Source organism: Mus musculus, chromosome 4, assembly GCF_000001635.26.
Source record: "Mus musculus strain C57BL/6J chromosome 4, GRCm38.p6 C57BL/6J".
NCBI classification, from domain to species: Eukaryota; Metazoa; Chordata; class Mammalia; order Rodentia; family Muridae; genus Mus; species Mus musculus.
This window is the reverse complement of record NC_000070.6, coordinates 121,573,025-121,598,352: the sequence shown is the minus strand read 5'-3', so window position 1 is coordinate 121,598,352 and position 25,328 is coordinate 121,573,025. Positions and strand designations below refer to the sequence as shown.

At 40.5% G+C, this 25,328-nt stretch overlaps 1 protein-coding gene across 1 annotated transcript in view; it reads left to right on the top strand.

Moving 5' to 3' along the window:
* The first annotated feature begins 15,563 nt into the window (after positions 1-15,563).
* Gm12880 (predicted gene 12880) overlaps positions 15,564-25,328 on the top strand; it is a 104,225-nt gene continuing 94,460 nt past the window's right edge. The window contains exon 1 of the mRNA XM_030253990.1: positions 15,564-15,696. Within this exon, the coding sequence (XP_030109850.1) occupies positions 15,564-15,696 (133 nt within the window). The remainder of the gene's footprint in view (positions 15,697-25,328) is intronic.

Genomic DNA, 25,328 nt, shown 5'->3' with positions numbered 1-25,328 from the left:
GACAAGGGAGCTAAAACCATCCAGTGGAAGATAGACAGCATTTTCAACAAATGGTGTGGGCACAACTGGTGGTTATCAGGTAGAAGAATACAAATTGATCCTTTCCTATCTCCTTGTACTAAGGTCAAATCTAAGTGGATCAAGGCACTCCACATAAAACTAGAGACAGTAAAACTTACAGAGGAGAAAGTGGGGAAAAGCTTTGAAGATATGGACACAGGGGAAAAATTCCTGAATAGAACAGCAGTGACTTGTGTTGTACGATCGAGAATTGACAAATGGGACCTCATAAAATTGCAAAGTTTCTGTAAGGCAAAAGACACCGTCAATAAGACAAAAAGGCCACCAACAGATTTGGAAAGGATCTTTACCTATCCTAAATCAGATAGCGGACTAATATCCAATATATATAAAGAACTCAAGAAGGTGAACCCCCGAAATTCAAATAACCCCATTAAAAACTGGGGCTCAGTGCTAAACAAAGAATTCTCACCTAGGAATACCAAATAGCTGAGAAGCACCTGAAAAATGTTCAGCAGCCTTAATCATCAGGGAAATGCAAATCAAAACAACCCTGACATTCCACCTCATACCACTCAGAATGGCTAAGTTCAAAAATTCAGATTAGAGCAGATGCTGGCGAGGATGTGGAGGAAGAGGAACACTCCTCCACTGTTGGTGGGATTGTAAGCTTGTACAACCCCTCTGGAAATCACTCTGGCAATTCCTCAGAAAACATAGTACTACCAGAGGATCCAGAAATACCTCTCCTGGGCATATATCCAGAAGATATTCCAACTAGTAATAAGGACACATGCTTCACTATGTTCATAGCAGCCTTATTTATAATAGCCAGAAGCTGGAAAGAACCCAGATGTCCCTCAACAGTGGAATGGATACAGAAAATTTGGTACATTTACACAGTGGAGTTCTACTCAGCTATTAAAAAGAATGAGTTTAGGAAATTCCTAGGCAAATGGATGGACCTGGAGGGCATCATCCTGAGTGAGGTAACCCAATCACAAAAGAACTCACATGATATGTACTCACTGATAAGTGGATATTAGCCCAGAAACTTAGACTACCCAAGATACAAGATACAATTTGTAAAACACATGAAACACAAGAAGAACAAAGACCAAAGTGTGGACACTTTGCCCTTTCTTAACAATGAAAAGAAAAAACCCATGTATGTAGTTACAGAGACAAAGTTTGGAGCTGAGATGAAAGGATGGACCCTCTAGAGACTGTCATACCCGGGGATCCATCCCATAATCAGTTTCCAAATGTTGACACCATTGTATACACTAGCAAGATTTTGCTGAAAGGACCCAGATATTGCTGTCTCTTGTGAGGCTATGCCAGGGCCTAGCAAACACAGAAGTGGATGCTCACAGTCAGCTATTGGATGGATCAAAGGGCCCCCAATGAAGGAGCTAGAGAAAGTACCCAAGAAGCTAAAGGGATGAGAAACCCTATAGGTGGAACAACAATATGAACTAACCAGTAAACCCCCCCCCCCCGATCTCTTGGCTCTAGCTGCCTATGTATCAGAAGATGGCCTAGTCGGCCATCATTGGAAAGAGAGGCCCATTGGTCTTACTATCTTTATATGTCTCAGTACAGGGGAACTCCAAGGCCAAGAAGTGGGAGTGGGTGGGTAGGGGTGTGGGGGAGAGGGTATGGTAGACTTTTGGGATAGCATTGGAAATGTAAATGAAGAAAATACCTAATAAATTAAAGAAAAAAGAATGTGGAGGAATATCCAGCTGTCAGAGCTATGAAATATACCTCCCACAGACAATGAGTGATATCCAGTTTATACAAGGCTGTCTGCTGGTTGCTTGTTTTCTAGCTGTAAGAGTCTAATGCTGACTGGTCCAAGGGTTGCTTATAGATGGGCAAAGGAAATGGGTCCCAACTGTAGAAAGAATAAAGACTCAGTGCAAGACTAACGATAAATAAGTCCAGTTATTATGGTGAGAAGTGTCCCAAATATGAGGTAATTTAAAACATCACTTTAGAATCTAGGTGTAGTAGTGGTCCCACCACTCAGAAGACTGATACAAGTGAACCTCTGTGACTTTGAGGCCAGCCTATATACACAGCTAGTTTAAGACCAGTCAAGGCCAGAGAAGTATAGACACAGACACAGGCACACAGACACAGACACAGACACAGACACAGACACAGACACACACACACACACACACACACACACACACACACACACACACGGAGAGACAGAGAGAAGTTTTGAGGTCAGACTTCATAATGAGGACCATTTAGTAACCTTTTGGTCATATAAATGTTCTGGAATCTCTGAGACCTAGGTCAAGTAAGTATACAGGGAACTGAGGAATATATGATTGTCTGGAGTGGTTTCAGATCTTTTAAAGACACCAATGCATCCCTTATGGTAAGGATTATATTGAGTGAAAGGGGCAAGGGGAGCAGGGGGAAATTTTTAGTTTTTCTATTTGGAAAGGGTACAAACTACATAAAAGCAAATTTTATTTCAAAGGAAGTAAAACAGTTGTCAACAAACAAAGCTCTTCTCTCCTAAGACTGGCTTAAATCAGAGTCATGGTTCAATTCCTAGTGGGCACTAAAATTGTCACCTCAATATCCATTTTATAAAACGGTTCTAGAATGTTGTAAGCACACAATAAATATATGTTAGTAATGGTTTGTCTAGAAGAATGGTCTGGTTATCACAACCAACAGGGGTGTGGTCATCTGGGTCTATAAAAGGCACCCTGATTATCAGTCAAATATGCAAGAACTTATTGATGACACTGAGCTAAGTCTGTCTTACCTGGCTCCTGGTGGCTCCTCTCTGTCTATATTCTATTCTGGTATTTCAAAGACTTGGCCCAAGAGAGTACTGACAATCAGCCAAAATCAAGCTCATTACATCTGTGATCTGGTATATGATTAGTGAGTGAGGAGTAACTGAGCACAGAGGAGACAACCCATGTCCTCTCCCTGTCTCGTTTTACATTTGCAAAGCAGGAACTGTAAGGGTGGGTATTTGTTATTAGTATGTTGCTGTGTACTTGAGGGAAGGTTGCAAGGTGTGTTTGGTGAGTGTTCAGGAATAACTATGTATTGGTGGGGTCTATGCAGGATATGTTAAACTTCTATCAGCTGTAGCACCAAATGAAGCAAACAAGAGTAAGGTCAGCCTGCCCATGCAGAACTTGCCAGCTCACTCATGCTTTCATTCCTTCACATGGGAGTAGACATCTAACAGGCACCAACATGTCCTTCATATAGTTACCTCATGGCATATGCTAACATAAATATGAAGAAGACTGAATTCTGGAACCTGCTTTTGAATGGGGGTGGGGAAAGATACTATAAAGAGGCAAAGGAAACATATCAAATGGAGATGTGTGCAGTAGAGTTAGACATAGCATGTGGATGAAAATAGATCAGGAGGTGAAAGCTTGTGCTTGTAAAGAGTAAACTTAGGACAGGATTCACCCAGAGAGTGACAACTGAGCAGAACTGAAGTGAATGAAGGATGATGCCATTTGGATGTGTAATTATAGGAACAGCAGATGCAAAAGCCCTGATTTTGTTGTATTAGTATTCAGATCAGTATACTGGAAACAGCAGGAACAAAGGAAGAGAGGTTGGACACATAAGTATTCTCTCCAGCACTAGCCTAGCATGTTCTATGTACCCAAGGATCTCATTGAATGGTGTTCTGTTCTCCTCCACTTCCTCAGTATTGGGATTACAGTTAAGTACTACTACAACTGAATAATTGGATTTTTGTAGATGTATCTCATGTAGCACTGTCTTTGATCTTGATAGGTAGCTAATGATGACGTTTTTCCTTTTTCTGACAGAATCTTACTGTGTAGATGGTTCACACATGTAGCCCTGGGGCTGGGAAAGCCAAGGAAGGTGAGCCACCAGGTGAGTACAGGGAAGAGCAATCAATGATCTCGGTTAATAACCCATTTCTCCAGTCCAGGAAAGGATCTCACTATCTAGCCCAGGCTAGCCTGGGATTCGATGTGCAGACCAAGCTGGCCTTGAATTCACAAAGACCTCCCTGACTCTGCCTCCAGAATGTTGGATAAAAAGGCATCTACCAACAAGAGAGATTGAAGTTTTAAATTTTTACTCTGGGGCTGGAGAGATGGCTGAATGTTTAAGTTTGTTAGATGTTGCAGAGTACCCTGTTTGAGTTATTAGCAACCATAGCTTATAATTGCTTGTACCTCAAGCACCTGAGGATTCAGCATCCTCTTCTTAACTCTTCTGGCACCAAACACACAGGTATAACACATTTATACATCAATATAAAACAATCACACAAATAAGTAAGTAAATAAATAAATACATAGAAATGTTATAAATATATATATGAAATATATAAATGAAAAATGTCTAATTTTGTAATCCATGTGCATGTATTTGTGTGGCAAATACCCAAACTAGCCAGAAGAAATAGTTGAACACCCAGAGATGGAGTTTTTGGTTGTTGTGAGTCAACAAAACTTAGTACCGTTAACTTGGGTCCTCTAATAAAGGAATAAATATCCTGAACTCTTTCACTATGTCTTCATTGTACCACAAACACCATCACACACACACTCATTTTTCAATTATACTAACTTGCTAAAGTGTAAGTAAATATTCTTTATAGATTTTTGATACTGAACTCACATATGTTTATCAATCCTTGCTAAGGATCCTGTGTTTCAGCATTGCATCATAATTCTGTCATTTTTCCAGAGATTCCTGTTCCTGTAATTATTCTTATATTACATGGCACTGCTTTTACTGAATTGATGTTTCTTCAATTAAAATAAATTGACTAATTATTTGCAGATCTTTCCATAGTGATGGGAAGCAACTATTCATAGGATATCCTATAAGAATGTTTTTAGAACTTAATTTATTTTCTGTCAATACCTTTGTGTGAACATGTTCTTCTGTGTGTGATCATATGTGTGACATGAGTTACAACGTTGATACCTTATTGAGATTAGTAACTGAGTAGTTTGTGTGGCTATTTCTAACAATGTTAGAATGTTACTACCCTAACAATGTCCATTACATGGCTGGGTAGTAGCTTTCTAACTGGTAGACTCTATGAAGAGGTGATGGCTGGGGCAATGGGTTGCTAATCAGAGGTAGGTGGCAAAGAAAATGGTTTCCAGCTGTGGGGGTAAGGCTCCCAGTTCTTATGCTGAGGACTGGCCAAAATATAAGTTGTTTTAAAGTGTCAGTTTAAAAGCTAGGAGTGATCTTCTATCCTGGGTCTCTGAAAGACTAGTACTCGAAGGAGAGCATACAGGCCAAAGAAGCAACAGAGCTTCTTGGACAGGGTCCCTTTGGGTCTTCATCCTCAGCCAGGAGGCAGAACTGATTCTCAGACCTCTGTGCATCTTCCCTGCCATAAGACAGTTGGCTTCCAGGGAGGGCTCTGACACTGGGACTCAGGTGAGATTGCCATCTTCTACCCCAAGACTAACAGAGACCAGTCCAGGCAGGAAAGCATGCTGGCTACAAAAGCAACAGAGCTTCTTGGAAGGATCCCTTCGGGCCTTCATACTCAGCCAAGAGGCAGAGCTGATCCTCAGACTTCTCTGTACCTTCCCCAGCAGAGAAGAGCTTGCTGACAGTGAGTGCTCTGCCCCACCCCTGGTACTCAGGAGGCAGTTGGACTCCCAGGAGTGCTGACAGAGGATAACAGAATCAAAGGAAAAACAAGCTCAAGCCAAAAACAGCTAGAACATCTAACACCAGAGATTACCAGATGGCAAAAGGCAAACATAATCATGCTAACAGAAAAAAAAGACCACTCAGCAACATCAGAACCCAGTACTCCCACCACAGCAAGTTATGGACACCCCAACACATCAGAAAAACAAAATTCAGGTTTAAAATCATATCTTATGATGCTGGTAGAAGATTTTAAGAAGGACATTAATAACTCACAGAAACACAGGAGAAGACTGCTAAAAAGGTAGAAGTCCTTAAAGAAGAAACACAAAAATCCTTTAAAGAATTACAAGAAAACACAACCAGACAGGTGAAGGAATTGAACAACACCATCCAAGGTCTGAAAATGGAAGTAGAAACAATAAAGAAAAACCAAAGGGAGACAAATCTGGAGATAAAAATCCTAAGAAAGAAATCAGGAATCATAGACGCGAGCATCAGCAACAGAATACAAGAGATGGAAGAGAAAATCTCAGTGCAGAAGATTCCATAAAAAACATGGACACTACAATCAAAGAAAATAAAAATGCAAAAATATCCTAAATCAAAACATCCAGGAAATCCAGGACACAATGAGAAGAACAAACCTAAGGATAACAGGTATAGATAAGAATGAAGATTTTCAACTTAAAGGGCCAATAAATACCTTCAACAAAATTATAGAAGAAAACTTCCCTAACCTAAAGAAAGAAATGTCCATGAATATACAAGAATCCTACAGAACTCCAAACACACTGGACCAGAAAAGAAATTCTTCCTGACACATAATAATCAGAACAACAAATGCACTAAATAAAGATAGAATGTTAAAAGCAGTAAGGGAAAAAGGTCAAGTAACATATAAAGGCAGACCTATTAGAATTACACCAGACTTCTCACCAGAGACTATGAAAGCCAGAAGATCCTGGTCACATGTTATACAAACCCTAAGAGAACACAAATGCCAGCCCAGGTTAATTTACCAAGCAAAATCATCAAATACCATAGGTGGAGAAACCAAAGAATTCCATGACAAAACCAAATTCACACAATATCTTTCCACTAATCCAGACCTTCAAAGGATAATAAAGGGAAAACTCCAACACAAGGAGGGAAACTATGCCCTAGAAAAAGCAAAAAAGTAATCCTTAAAAAACCTAAAAGAAAATAGATGCAAGAACAGAATCCCAACTCTAAAAAATAACAAGGAGAAACAGGAGCTTTTCCTTAATATCTCTTAATATCACTGGACTTAATTCCCCAATAAAAAGACATAGAATAAGAGACTGGCTACATAAACAGGACCTAACATTTTGCTGCATACAAGATACACACCTCAGGGAAAAAGACAGATACAACCTCAGAGTAAAAGGCTGAAAAACAATTTTCCAAGCAATTGACCCCAAGAAACAAGCTGGAGTAGCCATTCTAATATAAAATAAAAATGACTTCCAACCCAGAGTTATCAAAAAAGACAAGAAGGGGCACTTCATGCTCATCAAAGGTAAAATCTACCAAGAGGAACTCTCAATTCTGAATATCTATGCTACAACTGCAAGGGCATCCACATTCATAAAAGAATATAGTAAAGCTCAAACCACACATCCCACCCCACACAATAATAGTGGAAGACTTCAACATTCCACTCTCATCAATACACAGATTCTGGAAACAGAAACTGAACAGAGGCTCAGTAAATGAAGAGAAGTTATGAAGCAAATGGATTTAACAGATAGCTCTACAAAATTTTATCCTTAAACAAAAGGATATAACTTCTTCTCAGCACCTCATGGTGCCGTCTCCAAAACTGAACATATAACTGGTCAAAAAAGAGGCCTCAACAGATCCAAAAATATTGAAATTTTCCCATAACCACAGACTGAGGCTGATCTTCAATAACAAGATAAATAATAGAAAGCCAACATTCAGGAGGAAGCTGAACAACACTATTCAATGATAACTTGGTCAAGGAAGAAATAAAGAAAGAAATTAAAGACTTTTTAGAGTTTAATGAAAATGAAGCCACAACATACTAAAATTATGGGACACAATTCTAAGACATTCCTAAGAGGAAAACTCATAGCTCTGAGTACCTCCAAAAAGAAACTAGAGAGAACATACACTAGAGGCTTGACAGCACACCTAAAAGCTCTAGAACAAAAGGAAGCAAATTCACCCAAAAGGAATAGATGGCAGGAAATAATCAAACTAAGGGCTGATATCAACCAAGTGGAAATAGAATGAACTAAACAAAGAATCAACCAAACCATGAGCTGGTTCTTTGAGAAAATCAACAAGATAGATAAACCTTTAGCCAGACTCACTAGTCAGTACAGGGACAATATCCAAAGTAACAAAAACAGAAATGAAAAGGGAGACATAACAAGAAAACCTGAGGAAATCCAAAACATCATCCAATCCTACTACAAAAGGCTATACTCAACAAAACAGGAAAACCTGGATGAAATGAACAATTTTCTAGACAGATACCAGGTACCAAAGTTAAGTAAGGATCGGATTAATGATCTAAACTGTCACATATTTCCTAAAGAAATAGAAGCAGTCAGCAATAGTCTCCCAACAAAAACAAAAAAAGCCCAGGACCAGATGGGTTTAGTGCAGAGTTCTATCAAACCTTCAAAGAAGACCTAATTCTGACTCTCTTCAAACTATTCCACAAAATAGAAACAGAAGTTACTCTACCCAACTCATTCTATGAAGCCACAATTACTCTTATACCTAAACCACACAAAATCCCAATGAAGAAAGTGAACTTCAGACCAATTTCCCTTGTGAATATCAATGCAAAAATACTCAATAATATCCACACAAACAGAATCCAAGAACACATCAAAATGATCATTCATCATGAACAAGTAGGCTTCTTCCCAGGGATGCAAGGATGGTTTAATATATGGTAATCGATCAACATAATCCACTATATAAACAAACTCAAAGACAAAAACCACATGAAAATTTTATTATATGCCAAGAAAGCATTTGACAAAATCCAACACCCATTCATGATAAAAGTTGTGGAAAAATCAGAAATTCAAGGCCCATACCTAAACATAATAAAAGTAATCTACAGCAAACCAGTAGCCAACATCAAAGTAAATGGAGAGAAATTGGAAGCAATCCCACTAAAATCAGGGACTAGACAAGGCTGCCCACTTACTCCCTACCAACTGAAGCCCTAGCAAGAGCAATTCGACAACAAAAGGAGATCAAGCAGATACAAATTAGAAAGGAAGAAATCAAAATATCACTATTTGCAGATGATATGATAGTATATATAAGTTTCCCCAAAATTTCAACTAGAGAACTTCTAAACCTGATAAACAACTTCAGTGTAGTAGCTGGTTATAAAATTAACTCAAACAAATTAGTGGCCTTTCTCTTCACAAAGGAAAAACAGGATGAGAAAGAAATTAGGGAAATAACACCCTTCTTAATAGTCACAAATAATAGAAAATACCTTGGTGTAACTCCAACTAAGGACGTGAAAGATTTGTATGAAAAGAACTTCAAGTCTGTGAAAAAGAAATTGAAGAATATCTCAGAAGATGGAAAGATCTCCCATGCTCATGGATTGGCAGGATTAATATAGTCAAAATGGCTATCTTGCCAAAAGCAACCTACAGATTCAATTCAATTCCCATCAGAATTCCAACTCAATTCTTCACAGTGTTAGAAAGGGCAATTTACAAGTTCATCTGGAATAACAAAAAACATAGGATAGCAATAACTATTCTCAACAATAAAAGAACCTCTGATCAATCACCATGCCTGACCTCAAGCTGTACTACAGAGCAAATGTGATAAAACTGCCTGGTACTGGTACAGGAACAGACAGGTAGATCAAGAGAATAGAGTTGAACACCCAGAAGTGAATCCACACACCTATGACCACATGGTCTTTGACAAGGGAGCTAAAACCATCCAGTGGGGAAAAAAAGACAGCATTTTCAACAAATGTTGCTGACTCAACTGGTGTGAATCAATCCATTCTTATCTCCTTGTACAAAGCTCAAGTCTAAGTGGATCAAGGAACTCCACATAAAACCAGAGACACTGAAACTTGTAGAGGAGAAAGTGGAGGAAAGCCTCAAAGATATGAGCAAAGGAGAAAGATTCCTGAACAGTAGAGCAATGGCTTTTGCTGTAAGATCAAGAATTAACAAATGGGACCTCATAAAATTGCAAAACTTCTGTTAGGCAAAAGACACTGTCTATAAGACAAAAAGGCCACCAACAGATTGGGAAAGGATTTTTACCAATTCTAAATCTGATAGGGGACTAATATACAATATATACAAAGATCTCAAGAAGTTGGACTTCAGAAAACCAAAAAACCCTATTAAAATGGGGTACAGAGCTAAACAAAGAATTATCACCTGAGGAATACTGAATGGCTGAGAAGCACTAAAAAATGTTCAACATCCTTAATCATCAGGGAAATGAACATCAAAACAACCTTGAGATTCCACCTCATACCAGTCAGAATGATTAAGATAAAAAATTTAGGTGACAGCATGTGGGAACTAAAAAGCAACCAAAGGAAGGAGGGGAATGGAGGACCCCTGTCCCTCCAGAGTTCCACCTATGCTCTGGACAGGTTGACATGGGAAGGTTGCCAGATGCTTTCCACTGAGCCCCAGGTGGGCATCCAAGCCTCTGACCCACTCAATGGAGGGGGGGTGGACAAAGGTCAGCCCTGACCTGGGGGCCCCAAGGCCACACCCTGTGTCCCTGGGGTTATGGGAAAGAGGGGAGAGAGAAGAGAGGTTCCCTCACCAGCAAGAGTGAGCACAGCCTTGATGAGCAGAGACTTTCTATGATTTTAGAGCTTATTGTAGAAAGGCAGGGGGAAAAGGAGGAGTGAGAGAGAGTGGGGAAGGCTAGAGAGAGAGTAAGAGGGAGAGAGAGAGGGGAGAGGAGAGGAGAGGAAAGGAGACGAGGGGAGACGAGGGGAGGGGAGAGGAGAGGAGAGGAGAGGAGAGGAGAGGAGAGGAGAGGAGAGGAGAGGAGAGGAGAGGAGAGGAGAAAGACCAAGAGAACAAAGGAGTGAGAGAAGTGAAAGAGCAAGGAGGAGCCCAACAGCCCCTTTTAAAGAGAGCTGCTACCTTTTCTGTTGCTAGGTAACTGGGGAAGAGTTTAGCCTGAAGGTCAGAAGCTTGGGACATTGCCTACTGACTTATAGCCATGCTTCTGTTATGGGGACTGTTGGGGGGCAGTAACTTAGACATGACCCAGAGTTCCAGGAGACATGAGAGAACTCCTTCTGTCACATGTAGGTAAATTATAACCACTAGGGCCCGGGGTTCAGCATCTTACCTTGACTGGAAACCAGCCTGTGTATGCATAGCCCATTGCCCCACAACAGCAGAAGCTGGCCAAGATGTGGTGAAAGTGGAACACTCCTCCATTGCTGATGGGATTGCAAGCTTGTACAACCACTCTGGAAATCAGTTTGGAGGTTCCTCAGAAAATTGGACATAGTACTGCCAGAAGATCCAGCAATACCTCTCCTGGCCATATACCTAGAAGATGTTCCAACTTGTAATAAGGACACATCTCCACTATGTTCATAGCAGCCTTATTTATAATATAGATAATCAGGAAAGAACCCAGATGTCCCAATGGATACAGAAAATGTGTTACATTTACACAATGGAGTATTACTCAGATATTAAAAAATCAATGAATTTATGAAATTCTTAGGCAAATTGATGCATCTGGAGGATATCATCCTGAGTGAATTAACCCAATCACAAAAGAACACACATGATATGCACTCACTGATAAGTGAATATTAGCCCAGAAACTTAGACTACCCCAAGATACAATTTGCAAAACATATGAAACTCAAGAAGTTAGACCAAAGTGTGGATATTTTGTTCTTTCTTAGAATGGGGAACAAAATACCCATGGAAGGAGTTACAGAGACAAAGTTCAGAGCTGAGACAGATGGAAGGGCTATCCAGAGACTGCTCCACCTGGGGTCCATCCCATAAACAACCACCAAACCCAGACACTATTGCATATGCCAACAAGATTTTGCTGACATAGCTGTCTCATGTGAGGCTATGCCAGTGCCTGGCAAATACAGAAGTGGATGCTCACACTCATCTATTGGATGGAACACAAGTTCCCCAATGAAGGAGCTAGAGAAAGTACCCAAGGAGCTAAAGGTGTCTGCAACCCTATAGAAAGAATAACAATATGAACTAACCAGTAGCCCCAGAGCTTGTTTCTCTAGCTGCATATGTAGCAGAGGATGGCCTATATGGTCATCAATTGGAGTATAGGTCCATGGTCTTGCGAAGATTATATGCCCCAGTACAGGGAAATGTCAGGGCCAAGAAGCAGGAGTGGGTGGGTTGGGGAACAGGGCGTGGGGGACATGGTATAGGGGAATTTCAGAGAGGAAAATAGGAAAGTGGATAGCATTTGAAATGTAAATGAAGAAAATATCTAATTAAAAAAGAAGAAGCTAGGCATGGTGGTGATCCAAGCACTCAGGAGGCTAAGGCAGATGGAGCTCTGTGAGCTTGAAGTATTAAAGTGAGCCTGTCTACATGGTCGGTTTCAGGTCATCTGAAACAAGAGAGAAAGAGGGGGAAAAGGAAAGGAAAGGAGGAAGGGAAGGGGAAGAGGAACAGGAATGAGAAAGGAGGTTAGGCATCTTGTTTGGGATCATTTAGTCCCATCTTGATCATCCCAGGTGTCTAGAATCTGTGAGACCTGGGTCCTATAGGTTTGCACCAATGACCAGCCTCAGCTTGGAGAGAGGTTCTAAGAGAAGGAGTGTTTGGGAGCAGGGAAAAGAATGACTGGAAGTCAAATCATGGATCCAAGTCAATGGCTTGTGTTTTGTTTGATCCAGCTTTTTTAGTCTGCTTCTCTCTATTCTACATACTCTCTGGGGAAACCTAAAAAAATTCTCTGGATAGCTCTTCTCCTACAGAACACATGGCCAGTATTTTATTTTACATGTCAATCCAGTCATTTACTCCAGGTTGTCCTTTTATCTTTTCAATCACCATCCCATGTCCCAGGTTGTCCTTTTATCTTTTCAATCACCATCCCATGTCCACAGGCCTTTGATTCCTAGGAGTATACACACACACACACACACACACACACACACACACACACACACACACATATATATATATATAAGATTTAGACTGACCAAATTATGTATAATATATATGCATATCAAAACATATTTAAACTCATCTAAAAAAGACCAATAGGTACAAAATCCATGATACTACTCAAAACTTAAAATATTATCATAGTGGCATACACATGAGAACAGATAGATAGTGAGACTTTTTTCATATGTAACTGAAGACAAGCACTGATTACATTGAACATATTTGATGTCAAGCCTTGGGTTAGAACTTAGCAGGAAAAAAGAAAGCAGGAAAACAGAAAAAAGAAAATTCCTCTGGTTCTTTTATAAATGTTAAATTATCTGAATTCAAGAATATTAATGAAGTGAATAATTTTCCAGTAGAAATTTGCTGGGTTTTTTTACTAAGTAATAATTCCCATGTATCTAAATTGTTTTTAATCTCAGGATTTTATTTCTTTATTCCACTCTTACCAGTGAAAATTTTACATGTAAAATATTACACTCCGGTCAAGTCAGTTTGACAGGCCGAGAGGCCTGGAAGCCACTCAGGAGGCAGAGAGTTTCACGGAAACTCACCTCCTGGAGTCTGGCGTTCTTTTTAACCCATATACTCATACCCTATTCCCCGGTTAGTCTGATGTATGGATCCACGTGCTCTCTTTTAGTATTATCTTATTATAAGTGCCTTTTAAGATTGAATTCTGACATAGCTAAGCCTTCACCAGTGTTCCAACGTCCTAGAATGTCCTTGAGCTGACCATGGGCTTGGAATTCAGAGAGAATGTTGCCTGTTCAGTAACATTCAGAATTGCCTCTGGTATTACACTATCACTTAGAATAAAAGCCAAGTCGCTCCCATATACAGGAATTTACAATGGTTTAGGAAGTAGATTGGGCTGTGGTTTTAGAGTATTGCATCATTCATGAGATGGTTAGCTAGAACGGAACTCCCTAACTAGAACCATGACTTGGGTGTGGAAGCCCTTGCCCTAGGAGTGAAAAGTCCTCACACCTGGCTTCTAAGACTATAGCTGAACTTATATAGGGCTGACTTTGTCTCAGTTGTTTTATTGCCCAGTTCCTGCCAGTCTTTGTGTTTACATTCCTCTGTTTTGTGTAAGAGTCAAAAGCATCCGGTAACCTCATTTGTACCTTGTGTCACCTAACTTTCCTATTTTCTTCTGTATAAAAAGTTTGATGCTCAATTTGACAAATTACATTCAGATTCTACACAATTTCTCCTGTGTGCATCTGTCTGTCATTCCATCCGACGCTTTGCCCACCTGCAACCAGATACCCATTCCACTCAGACAAAGGGGCCCAGAGGGTCTGTGGCAATAATAATCATATACATTAAAATCAGCACATTATAAATCAATAAACTGGTATACTGTCAGTAAATAAACCAAACAGTATCAAATTAATATTATATTTTATTATACTCTGTAGAATATATTTGGGGAGTAAGCACATTATAAAATAAGTAACTAGTCATATTTTTTTCTTAATGTTGCAAAAGAATTCAGAGTTCTATCTGCCTTTGTTAAACACAAACCATAAGCTAGTTGTGTGGGACCCTGCCCTGAAATTACCATTTCTACCATGCCTGAGCCTAACCTTGCTCTGTTCTAGGCTGAACCTGAGCTCAGGCATCTATCTGCCTTTCTGAGCATAAACAAAAAAACTTAGCTGAGTGGGATCTCCTGTGATCACCACTCCCTAAATCTCCTTATCTCCTTCCTAGTAACTTTCTAACAAGTTGGCTCACCATGTGGCTGCTTTTGTTACTTTAGATTTGTGAAGCACCTCATAAGATTCCTACTGCATCCTTGTTTTATGCATAGTTGAGAAATTATATATTTTCAAATTCATGATTTTAGAGTTTTTTTCCACAGCCATAAGGGCTGTCCTGATGGTCCCAACATTTATCATTTTGCTGAGACATTAGCAACACCCTTGATTCCTGGACTCGTGCTCTTTTTATTATCATGGAGTCATTAACATTAACAGGGAGGACATTCTTCAGAAGGCAAGAGTCTTCCACTGATAGTGGGTCCAGAAAATATGTACATTATTACACAAGTCTTATGCCCACAGCAGCCAATGATGCTCATGGAGGCACACACAGGGGCCTTGTCCCAGGGGCAGAAACCATGTCACTTTGTCCCCACAAGAGCCACACCAGGCTCTGCAGGTACAGGGAGATAGTGGACATATTATTTGGATTGGAGTGCCAGGAGCTGTTACTAAGAAAGATTTCAAACGATGCAGTGTAGCATTCCTTATAATAAGGAATGGATGAAAGGGGCATGGGTCCCAGGGAAATTTTTTACTTCTTCTATTTAGAGGGGAACAAAAACTAAATAAGAGCTAAAATCATTCAGACAGCTCTTCTCTGCTAAGACACAGCTGAGAGAAAGAGGCACAGTTCAATTCGTTGAGGACCTTGAAAAAGTCACATTGATGTTTTTATGTATAAAATGGAAGCATTGTGTAAGAGTCCCTAAAGGACAAAGAGCAGCTTCCAGTCTGTTGTAAGGACAAAACAAATATCTGTCTAATTGGTTTTGATGTAGGGAATGCTCGGGCTGTGTCATCTGTCCTGCAGGGGCGTGGTCACCTGTGTCCCTGCAAAGCATCCTGATTGCCAGCCAGGGACACAAGCACTTGTTGGTGTCACTGAGCTAAGATGCTGTTAGCTAGCTCCCTGTGGCTCCTGCCTGTCTGTCTTCTGTTCTGGTTTTGTGATGCCAAGGGGCTGGTGTATGTGGACCCTGACTCAGAATCAACACCACTACCTGTGGTGATCTGGATTGATGTTGGTGAGTGAGGAGTAGATTGGCACAGGGCAGGCCACTCTCTTCCTTTCTCTTGTGAATTCACATCTACAAAGCCAAAGCTAGAAGGGCCAGGAATTGGAATTTGAGGGATGCTGTGCATTGAAGGGAAGGGATTCAGATGTGTTTGGTGGGCCTCCAGGGAGAGCTGTTTACTGCTGAGTGTCATGCTGTCTTTATTAAAATCCTAGCAGCTGAGGCATCAGCCCACAGCATCTCACAGTCTATCTGGTCCCTGCAGAGATGGGCAGCACACTCAGGCTTTCATTCCTTCACATTTGACTAGGGATCTACCAGGGACCTTCATGTCCTTCACAGAGTTACCTCAGAGCATCTGCTACACCTGAGCATGAAACATTCTTCATCCTTCTGAAGCTTGCTTTCCAATGAGGGTAACATATTATAAAGAAATACAGGAAACTTGTCAAATGGCCAAGGGTACTGTGAAAACAGGCATAAACTCCGGAAGAATATAGAGCCTGAGGTGTTCATATGCTCCTAGAGAGCAAGGTTAGGACAGGATTCACCCAAAAGTGACAACTGACAAGAATTGAAGTGGATGAGGGAAAATGCCATATGGATGTGTGGTCAAAGGAATAGCAGATTTAAAAAAAATCCCTGAGTTTGGTATATTAATGTGCAGATCATAGTAGCAAGAGCAGAGAGAGCAAAGGAAGAGAGGGTAAACATGTCTGCTGGGGCTTTTAATACTGGTGTAGGAATTCAGAATTGGACCTAGAACTTGTAACAAGTTGGGTAGCAGAATGTGCCTACTTTACACTGTTTATAATTGTTCTAAGCCCATTGTGGTAGTTAGTGCCTGAATAGAGCTAGTTTAGGAAAGTAATTCCCCAGCACTCATGAGGAAGAGGCAGGAGGATCTCTGTGAATTTGAGGCCTGCCTGATCTACACTTCCAGTTCCAGGTAAGCTAAAGCTACATGAGGAGACCATGTCATGTAAGTTAAAATTAAAATATAATGTAAGTATTGTTATATTTGTGGTCATGCAACCCCTTGCAGTGGTTACTGACACAAAAGCTGTGTCTGTGAGCTCTGGGAGAAGCCATCATTAGAAAGAAAGGGGTTGAGCAACAGTCAGCTGAGATCACAGGGAATTCTGATGCTTGTCAACTGAGACAACAGGCATTTTCTGATGGGCTCAGATTTATTACCTGTGAAGATGCATTTTCTTCAAAAATCTTTTCAAGGAGATTTCCCATGTAAGGTTCAGCTCAGTGACATGTTTATCCTGGAAACTCCCAGGCTTTATCCCTGTAGCTAGTCTGTGGCTTTTTTCTTCATATGATAGGTGATGAGGGATTCTAGCCAGGCACATTCCAGGGACTGTAGAAAGGGAGGAGAGGGACTGTAGAAATAGGATTTATGAATTACAGTCATGGGAACCTGTCTGACCTCTCATACAGTCCTCATTTCTGTTTTAGTTGCTGAGTTGAAAATAGATTGTAGATGTCACAAAAGCTACAAGGCAACAATGCAGATCCCAGAGAGGCCCATGATTCACAGCTGTATAATGACTGCTGTGTGGCAACATGAAGTGTGGGGAAGTGGTGGAACTTTGACATATTTCAGGGTGTCATTATGGGATTACATATGGCCTGAGGGATGAAGGTAGCAGATTTTTGGCTTTTGGCAATTAGGAAGTGAAGTTGTTTTACCAAAGTGGGGTAGATTGGAGGGTGAGTATATCTGAGATGTACTGTGTGTGTGTGTGTGTGTGTGTGTGTGTGTGTGTTCATGCACACACACAAATCAACAATGTAGAAATCAGAGGACAATTTTGAAGAATCAGTTCTTTCCTTCTCACATGTGGGTCCCAAGATTCAAACTTAGGACATTATGCTTGCCAGCATAAGTCTTTACACTCTGCAACACTACTCCTTGGATATTGCCTTCTTTAATTCCACATAAACCATGGGAACATAGAATTTTCCATGGAGCTAAGGATTCACTTGAACTCTTATCTCCCAAGTGCTGCCTATAAAGTCATATGCTACTATTCCTGGATAACTTGATTTTTGTAGACAGTGTCACATGTAGCACAGGTTTTCCTTGATCTTGATATATAGCCAAGAATTTACTTTTTCCATTCTATTTTAGTTGAATTTGTTATTTTATTTTAAAACATGGTCTCACTGTGTAGGAAAGACTGTCTTGGAACTTACTATGTAGTCCAGGCTAGCCTTAAATACCCAGTGACCCTATTGACTCTACCTGTTGAATGCTAAGATTATAGAAGCCACAAGTCCAGGATTCTAAATGTAACCTTGGACTCCTGATCCTCTTCTGCTTCCAAGTTGTGGGGTTACAAAAAGTGTATCTCTATGCCCAGATCATTTTATTTTCTGGCAGAAGGGGCACTTTGTTTCAAAGCCAGGCTCACTGGTGTGTAGACCAGGCTGATGTAAACACAGGATCCCTTTGTCCCACCTCTGGTGTGCTGGGATGTAGGCATGTGATGGTACACCCATCTTATTAATCAGTCAATCTGATTCCCTTTTCAGACAACTGGCCAGTATTACAGAGGTGTATGCACAGGGGGAACTTTATTTCAGATCCATTGGCCTCTGGCTAATTTAAAGTCCTGTCACAGGGTGAAATCATCCCAGGAGTGAATGTGCCAGTAGTGTTCTCAGCTTCTGGAGGAGGAGTGGTCAACCAGGAAACAGCCCAGGACAGAGACAGTGAAGAGCTTTCTGACAGGTGCAGGGAGGTCAGGAGAGCTCAGTGTCCTGGAAGCCACTGAAGAAAATGTTCCCTGAAGAAGGAAACAAGCCAAGAGTAATGACGCACACCTACTGTTAAAGAACAGGGGATGTCAAGGAAGGTAGATGCCTGCAAGTTCAAGGCAAGGGTGGAATATCTACTCACTAGTGAGATTCTAGTGAGTTTCTCCACAGTCTTGAATGAAACCCCACCTCAAAAACTAAGAACAACAACAACAGCAAAAATCACACCACCACCATAAAAGGAAGATAGCAGGTCATCAGATCACATGTGCCTAGGTCGGTTATGAGTAGCCTGGAAAATGATCATTGGATTTAGTCAGGTGAAAATTGGTGTCCATTGTAACAGGACAATATGAGGCTGATAATTTTGAGTGGGTTAGAGAAAACCACAGGGACTAATTAGAGCACATGAATATTGCCAGTGCTAGCAAGGATCCTTCAGGATGCTAGAGACAGGCTCAAAGAGGATATGAGATAGATGCTGCCTGCTCCTGTACTCAAGTTGTGGTTTACAAAGTGTGTTGTGCTGGAAATGGCCAGCTTGTGGTGGAGAAGTAAAAGAATTCACCAGACCTGAACTGACATAAAAGTTTCAATGAAGAATAGACATTGTAGACAGAAACACAGAATGCTGATTCTTAAAGAGAGAACCATATCTCAGCAGGAGTGGGGCACTTGTATCATAGTTAAAAGAAGTTATCTAGCCTTGCTTCATTCGGCATTTTGTGTACTTTTTAAAGCAGACAGAGTGGGAAACTCACTATTTATTAAGCAGTGACTCATGTAACAGCATTTGAGCTCCACAAGGCTGGACATTTGTTGTGGAGGCTCTTTAAGGTCTACTTATTAGTTAAGTGTCACAGGTCACTCTGCCATGATCTGTAAAGCAGGGGATTTTGTTTCTCATTTCTAGCCTTTGCTTGTGTGTGTCTCAGGGACTTCTTGTACCACATCCTGGTCCTGCTAATCATGCTACTTCAGTTCCCAGTGATGATAGTACAGATTTGTGTCACCATACCTGCCCTCTTTCCCTTGTTTGTTTGTTTGGGTTTTTTTTTAATTTGATAAATAGTGGAGAATAACCTTGAACTTCTAATCCTCCTCCCTCTGGCTTCCAAGTGCTGAGATCATATGCATGCAACTCTTGTCTAGGTTATACAGTCCTGAGGTCCTACCCAGGGCTTGGTGCATGCTAGGCAAGTACTCTGTCAGTGGGGATACTTTCCAGCCCCATGTGACCTTCTGAAACTTTTTAGAACCTGATAGGCAAGCCTGAGCAAGAAGTGTTCTTTTTTCTTTTACTGTTGAGGTGAAGTTCATGTTACATCACGGTCAAGGTTTTCAGTGTACAATTGGGGGAATTGAGCCTGTTCACAAGCTGAGGTATTCACAACTTCTCTCTGGTTTCAGGACTTGTCAAGAAAACTGTCATATGATATAAGTTGTTGTTTCCTTCCATCTCCTCTCATTTCTAATAACCTCTAGGATTTTTATAGAACATGCTTTGAAGTTCATCCAGAATTTAGCATCTCCCAGTACTTTATTCTTATCTATGAGTAACTAGTATTATTCTATTGTATGAGTGTACCACATATTATTTATCCTGAAATGGGCACTTGACAGTTTTTTTTTAACCTTCTGTTATTGCCAACAATACTATTATGAACAGTTGTATCAGGTTTTATATGGGCAAATGACTTCATTTTTCTTGAGTATAAAGTTAGGTAGGAGTGGAATTCTTGAGTGACCTGATAATTACATACTTAATTACTTTTTATGCACTGCCATACTTTTCCAAAGTGGTTGCATTGCTACTTGTCCACCAATGGGGCATAAGTGTTCTTATTTCTCCATGTCCTCAAAGCCTGTCTAGGAGACCAATGGTGCTGTTGGACATTTCCTATCTTCTTGCAGACGTGTCTCTTTTTTCTTTCACATTTTAAAAATGAGTTTATTAATTTTGATATTATATTGAGATTTATTAATTTTATTATTTTCTATATATGAGTGTTTTGTCTCAATTTGTCCATGCACCACATGCATGCAGTGCCCACAGATGCCAGAGGATGGTGATAGATACCCTGGAACTGAAGTTACAGATAACTATGGGCCACCATGTCCATGCTGGTAAAATAATCATTGCATTTAACTAATGAACTATTTCTTTAGATTTATTTATTTATTTATTTATTTATTTATTTATTTATAGCTAGAATCTCGCAAGCCAGCCCTGCTTGGCTTGGAACTAGATATGGAGAACCAGGTTGGCTTTGAACTCACAGAGCTTCATCGCCTCTGTCTTTAAAATGTTAGAATAAAGACATCCACCACTATGCAATATTGTTTTGTTTTTTTTTTAAACTGGGGCTAGTGAGATGACTGAGCATTTAAGCATATTAGATGCTCTTACAGAGTGCCCGGGTTGGGATCTTAGCACTCACATGTGAGCTCATACCTGCTTGTATCTTGAGCTCCAGAGGATTCAGCACCCTCTCACTTACTCTTCAGCCACCAGGCAAAGAGGTAGTGCAGATATATAATTACAGGCAAAGCATTCACACAAATAAAATGAAAATACAAAAAATAAATATTTTTATATGTATTTTTGTGGTTGTCTTGTGTGTAGGTACTCACAGAGGATAGTAGAAATAGTTGAACCCTGTTTTAATTAGGGTTTTACTGCTGTGAACAGACACCATGACCAAGACAACTCTTATAAAGACAACATTTAATTTGGGCTGGCTTACAGATTCAGAGGTTCAGTCTACTATCATCAAGGGGAGAACATGGCAGCATCCAGGCAGGCATGGTTCAGAAGGACAGGAGACTTTTACATCTTCATCTGAGGGCTGGTATCAGAATACTTACTCACTTCCAACCAGCTAAGACTAGGTTATTAAAACCCACAACCACAGTGACACACCTACTTCACCAAGGCCACCCCTCCTAATAGCCCAAGCATATACCAACCATCACAAACCCCAATAGTCAAAGTTACAGGAGATTATGTGTCACCTGATCTTAGTGCTGGGACTTGGGTTCTCTGAAGAAGCAATACATACTATTAAACAAGTAAGCATCTCTTCAGCCTATCTATCTCCCTACCTACCTACTTACCTACCTACCTACTTACCACCACACACACACACACACACACACACACACACACATGAACATACACACACAGACCACTTCTAAATTATATTATGTCTTACTATATTGTAGGTATTTTTTATATCTTTTAAAAATTTATCTCAGATACATGTTTTACAATATTTTCCTTTATGCTGGAGGGTGGCCTTATCCGCTAGCTTCCAGCTTCTACTCTGGGTTGAGAATCAATGGAAGGTTATAGACTAGATGTGAGCTTATAAAAACAAAGCAACAGTATTCTGAATATTCAATAGAAAAACATTAATTCAGTGTCAAGGGTGAAGTGAATGGATTTGTCCTGGCAGTGTGTCCATCTCCCATTCTACTGCAACCTTGGTTCTGAACACCAAACTCTTGCACTTTGCATTGTACATTCTGTCCCATCAGGAATGCCAACAAATGCTGCCCCAGACACTCTGCTCAGACTGCAGGCCAATATTTGTTATGAATTCCAGATCTTTATATCGTGCATAAAGTTCATGCTCTTATAGAACCAGTGGTTTAATTACATCAAGAACTTCTAATATTTTCTTCAGTATGTAAATACCTAATTAATATGTCTTTTATATTGTGTTCCAATGTTGGATTTTAGAAATTGATGTTTTCATGCCTGGATAGATAGCTCAATGGTTAATTGACAACAGGATATGGGTTCAGTTGCCAGCATTCACATGGCAGCTTGCAACTGTTTATGATTCCAGTTCCTGAGGAACTGAGAACCTTTCTAGCCTCTGTATAACTGTACACAAGAAATTCACAGATACAAATGTAGGAAAAATAACCATATTAAAAAGATTGTAAGTTAAACAAATCTTTTAGAAGTAATATTTTGATTCATGAATTTCCATTATTGATCTTGTTGGCTAGGAGACTCGGCAAGCATGGATATCATTAAATATATTATGGAAAGGATAGAACCTGAAATTTATGTCTTGTCATTAGAGATTGAGAAGAACATGAATAAGGTAAAATGCTAGCTTGTTCCTTGTGGGGTTTGCAGAGGACTTTGATAGACAGTACTATTTGAAAGCTCCACATTGCCAAACAGATCACCTCTGGGTTTGTTTCATTTTCTTTTGGGATACAGGATTCTGCTCTATAGCTCAGGCTGGCCTGGAACTTGGTCTTCCTGCTCAACCTCCTGAGTGTTGGTATTGCAGGCATTTACCATCATGCTCATTAACCTAGTTGACATATGATGGTCTCAGGCTGAATGAGTGACTTTTCTGTTGCTGTGATTAAAACACCATCATGAAAAGCAACTTATGTAGAGATTATATGGGCTATGGTTCCAAAGTGATAAGAGTTCATCTTGACAGAAAGCCATGTCTTCAGGAGAAAGTAAGTGAGAAAGCACCTCTTCAACTACAAACATGAAGCAGGAGAGCAAACTGGAAGTGAGGTGTTGCTATGAACCCCTAAACGGCACCCCATTGATATACTTCTTCCAGCAAGGTTGAGTATCTCCATAATAGCCCAAGACAGTACTGTGAGCTGGCGTCCACATGTTTAAATACATGATCCTATGATAGACATTATCATTCCAATTACTATACAACCTTAGTTCCTGTGAGAGAAGCAGCCAGTTACTAACAGGCCCATCCTTTGATTTCTCACTGCTCCATTTTTCAGGATGCCATTTCCCAACTTTGTCAGATTCTTGCTCAGGATCCTAAATTGCAACAAGGCTACATTGCTGCTACATCATCCAAGGGACTCCAGGACCTGTAATTATCCTTCTATTTTGTGGTAACAGTTAGAAGAAATCACTGTTTCTTCTATCCACATATATTGACTGTAATTTTTTAGAGATCCTCCCATGTCGATGTAAAAAAGTTATCCCTTACAGAATGTTCATGTAAGAAGCTTTGTGGAACTTAATTAATTAATTAATTAATTAATTAATTTTTTGTGTTTGTGTGTGTGTGTGTGTGTGTGTGTGTGTGTGTGTGTGTGTGTGGGTGTGTGTGTGAACTTCTCTTATCCTAAGTTTTGTTCTTCTCATTGTGTCCTGGATTTCCTGGATGTTTTGATTTACGATATTTTTGAATTTTTTATTTTCTTTGATTGAAGTATCCATGTATTCTATGGAATCTTCTACACTGAGATTCTCTCTTCCATCTCTTGTATTCTGTTGCTGATGCTCACATCTATGATTCCTGATTTATTTCTTAGGATTTTTATCTCCAGATTTATCTCCCTTTGGGTTTTCTTTATTGTTTCTACTTCCATTTTCAGATCTTGGATGGTGTTGTTCAATTCCTTCACCTGTCTGGCTGTGTTTTTCTGTAATTCTTTAAGTGATTTTTTGCTTCCTCTTTAAGGACTTCTACCTGTTTGGCAATGTTCTTCTGTACTTCTTTAAGTGAGTTATTAATGCCCTTCTTAAAATCATCTACCAGCATCATAAGACATGATGTTAAATCCTAATCTTGCTTTTCCGGTGTGTTGGGGTATCCAGGACTCGCTGTGGTGGGCATACTGGGTTTGATGATGCCCAATGGTCTTGGTTTCTGTTGTAAGATTCTTACATTTGCCTTTTTGCCATCTGGTAATCTCTGGTGTTAGATGTTCAGCTGTCTCTGGCTGGAGCTTGTTTCTCCTGTGATTCTGTTAGCCTCTGTCAGCACTCCTGGGAATTCAACTCTCTCCTGAGTCCTAGTGATCAGAGCACTCTCTGCAAGAGAAAGTGCACAGAGGTCTGGGTCTCAGCTCAGCCTCCTGGCTGAAGAGGAAGGCCTGAAGAGACCCTGCCCAAGAAGCTCTGTTGTTTCTGCAGACTGGTCTCTGAGAGACCCAGGATACAAGATGGTGCTCTCACCTGAGTCTGGGGTTCAGAGCCCTCTCTAGAGGCTGACTCTCCTCTGTGTTCCTAAGTTCCTGAGTGTGCTAGGGCACCTGAAGCTTGGAGAGTCCTCTGGGGACTGTGGGACCATCTGTCTAGTTGGCAGCCAACTTGGCACAGGGCTGATGCAGACCAGAACAAACCACAGCTGCTGCTCAGGCGGGTTTCCTCTGTCCCTGTTCCTGCTCGCACAGGCCCCTCCCAATTATTTTGGAACAGATGTTGCGTTCCATTCACCAGTGATCCCAATTTCTTGAGTGTGCTAGTGCACCTGTGGCACAGTGAGTCCTCTGGGAACCATGGGACCACCTACTGAGTTCGCACCCAAGATGGTGCAGGGCTGGCACCAACGTGAACCGATTTTCTGTTTTCTAGTTGAGATAAGTCTCACTTTGTATCCCAGTTTTGCCTCAAAATCTAGCAACACTTCTGCCTTAGCCTTCCAAGTGCTAGGATTTTAAACATCTGTGATCACCCACTCATTTAAAGAAAAACATTAGTGGTTTGATGTGTGCACTAATCAACCAACCTTGTCAGCTCTCATTGTGTGTAGTATAACAAACTATCCATCACTAATGGCGAAGTCGTAAGTTTCTTGGGATTGTAAAGCTCTGTGTCAGAGGTAAATTATCAGGTGGCCATCTCTGTCTCAAAATTAACTGGCAGAATTTTATTGACATACAAAGGTCTCAACCATGTGGTAGGTAGTATATGAATAGTGCATGAGTGTGTACATGTGTTGCAGATGCCATGGAGGCCAGAAGAGAGTGTCAGATCCTCTGAAGCTGGAGGACAGGCATCTGTGAACCAACTGGTGTGGATGTTGGGATCCTAACTTGGGTCCTCTGCAGTAGCAGTTGCACACTAACAT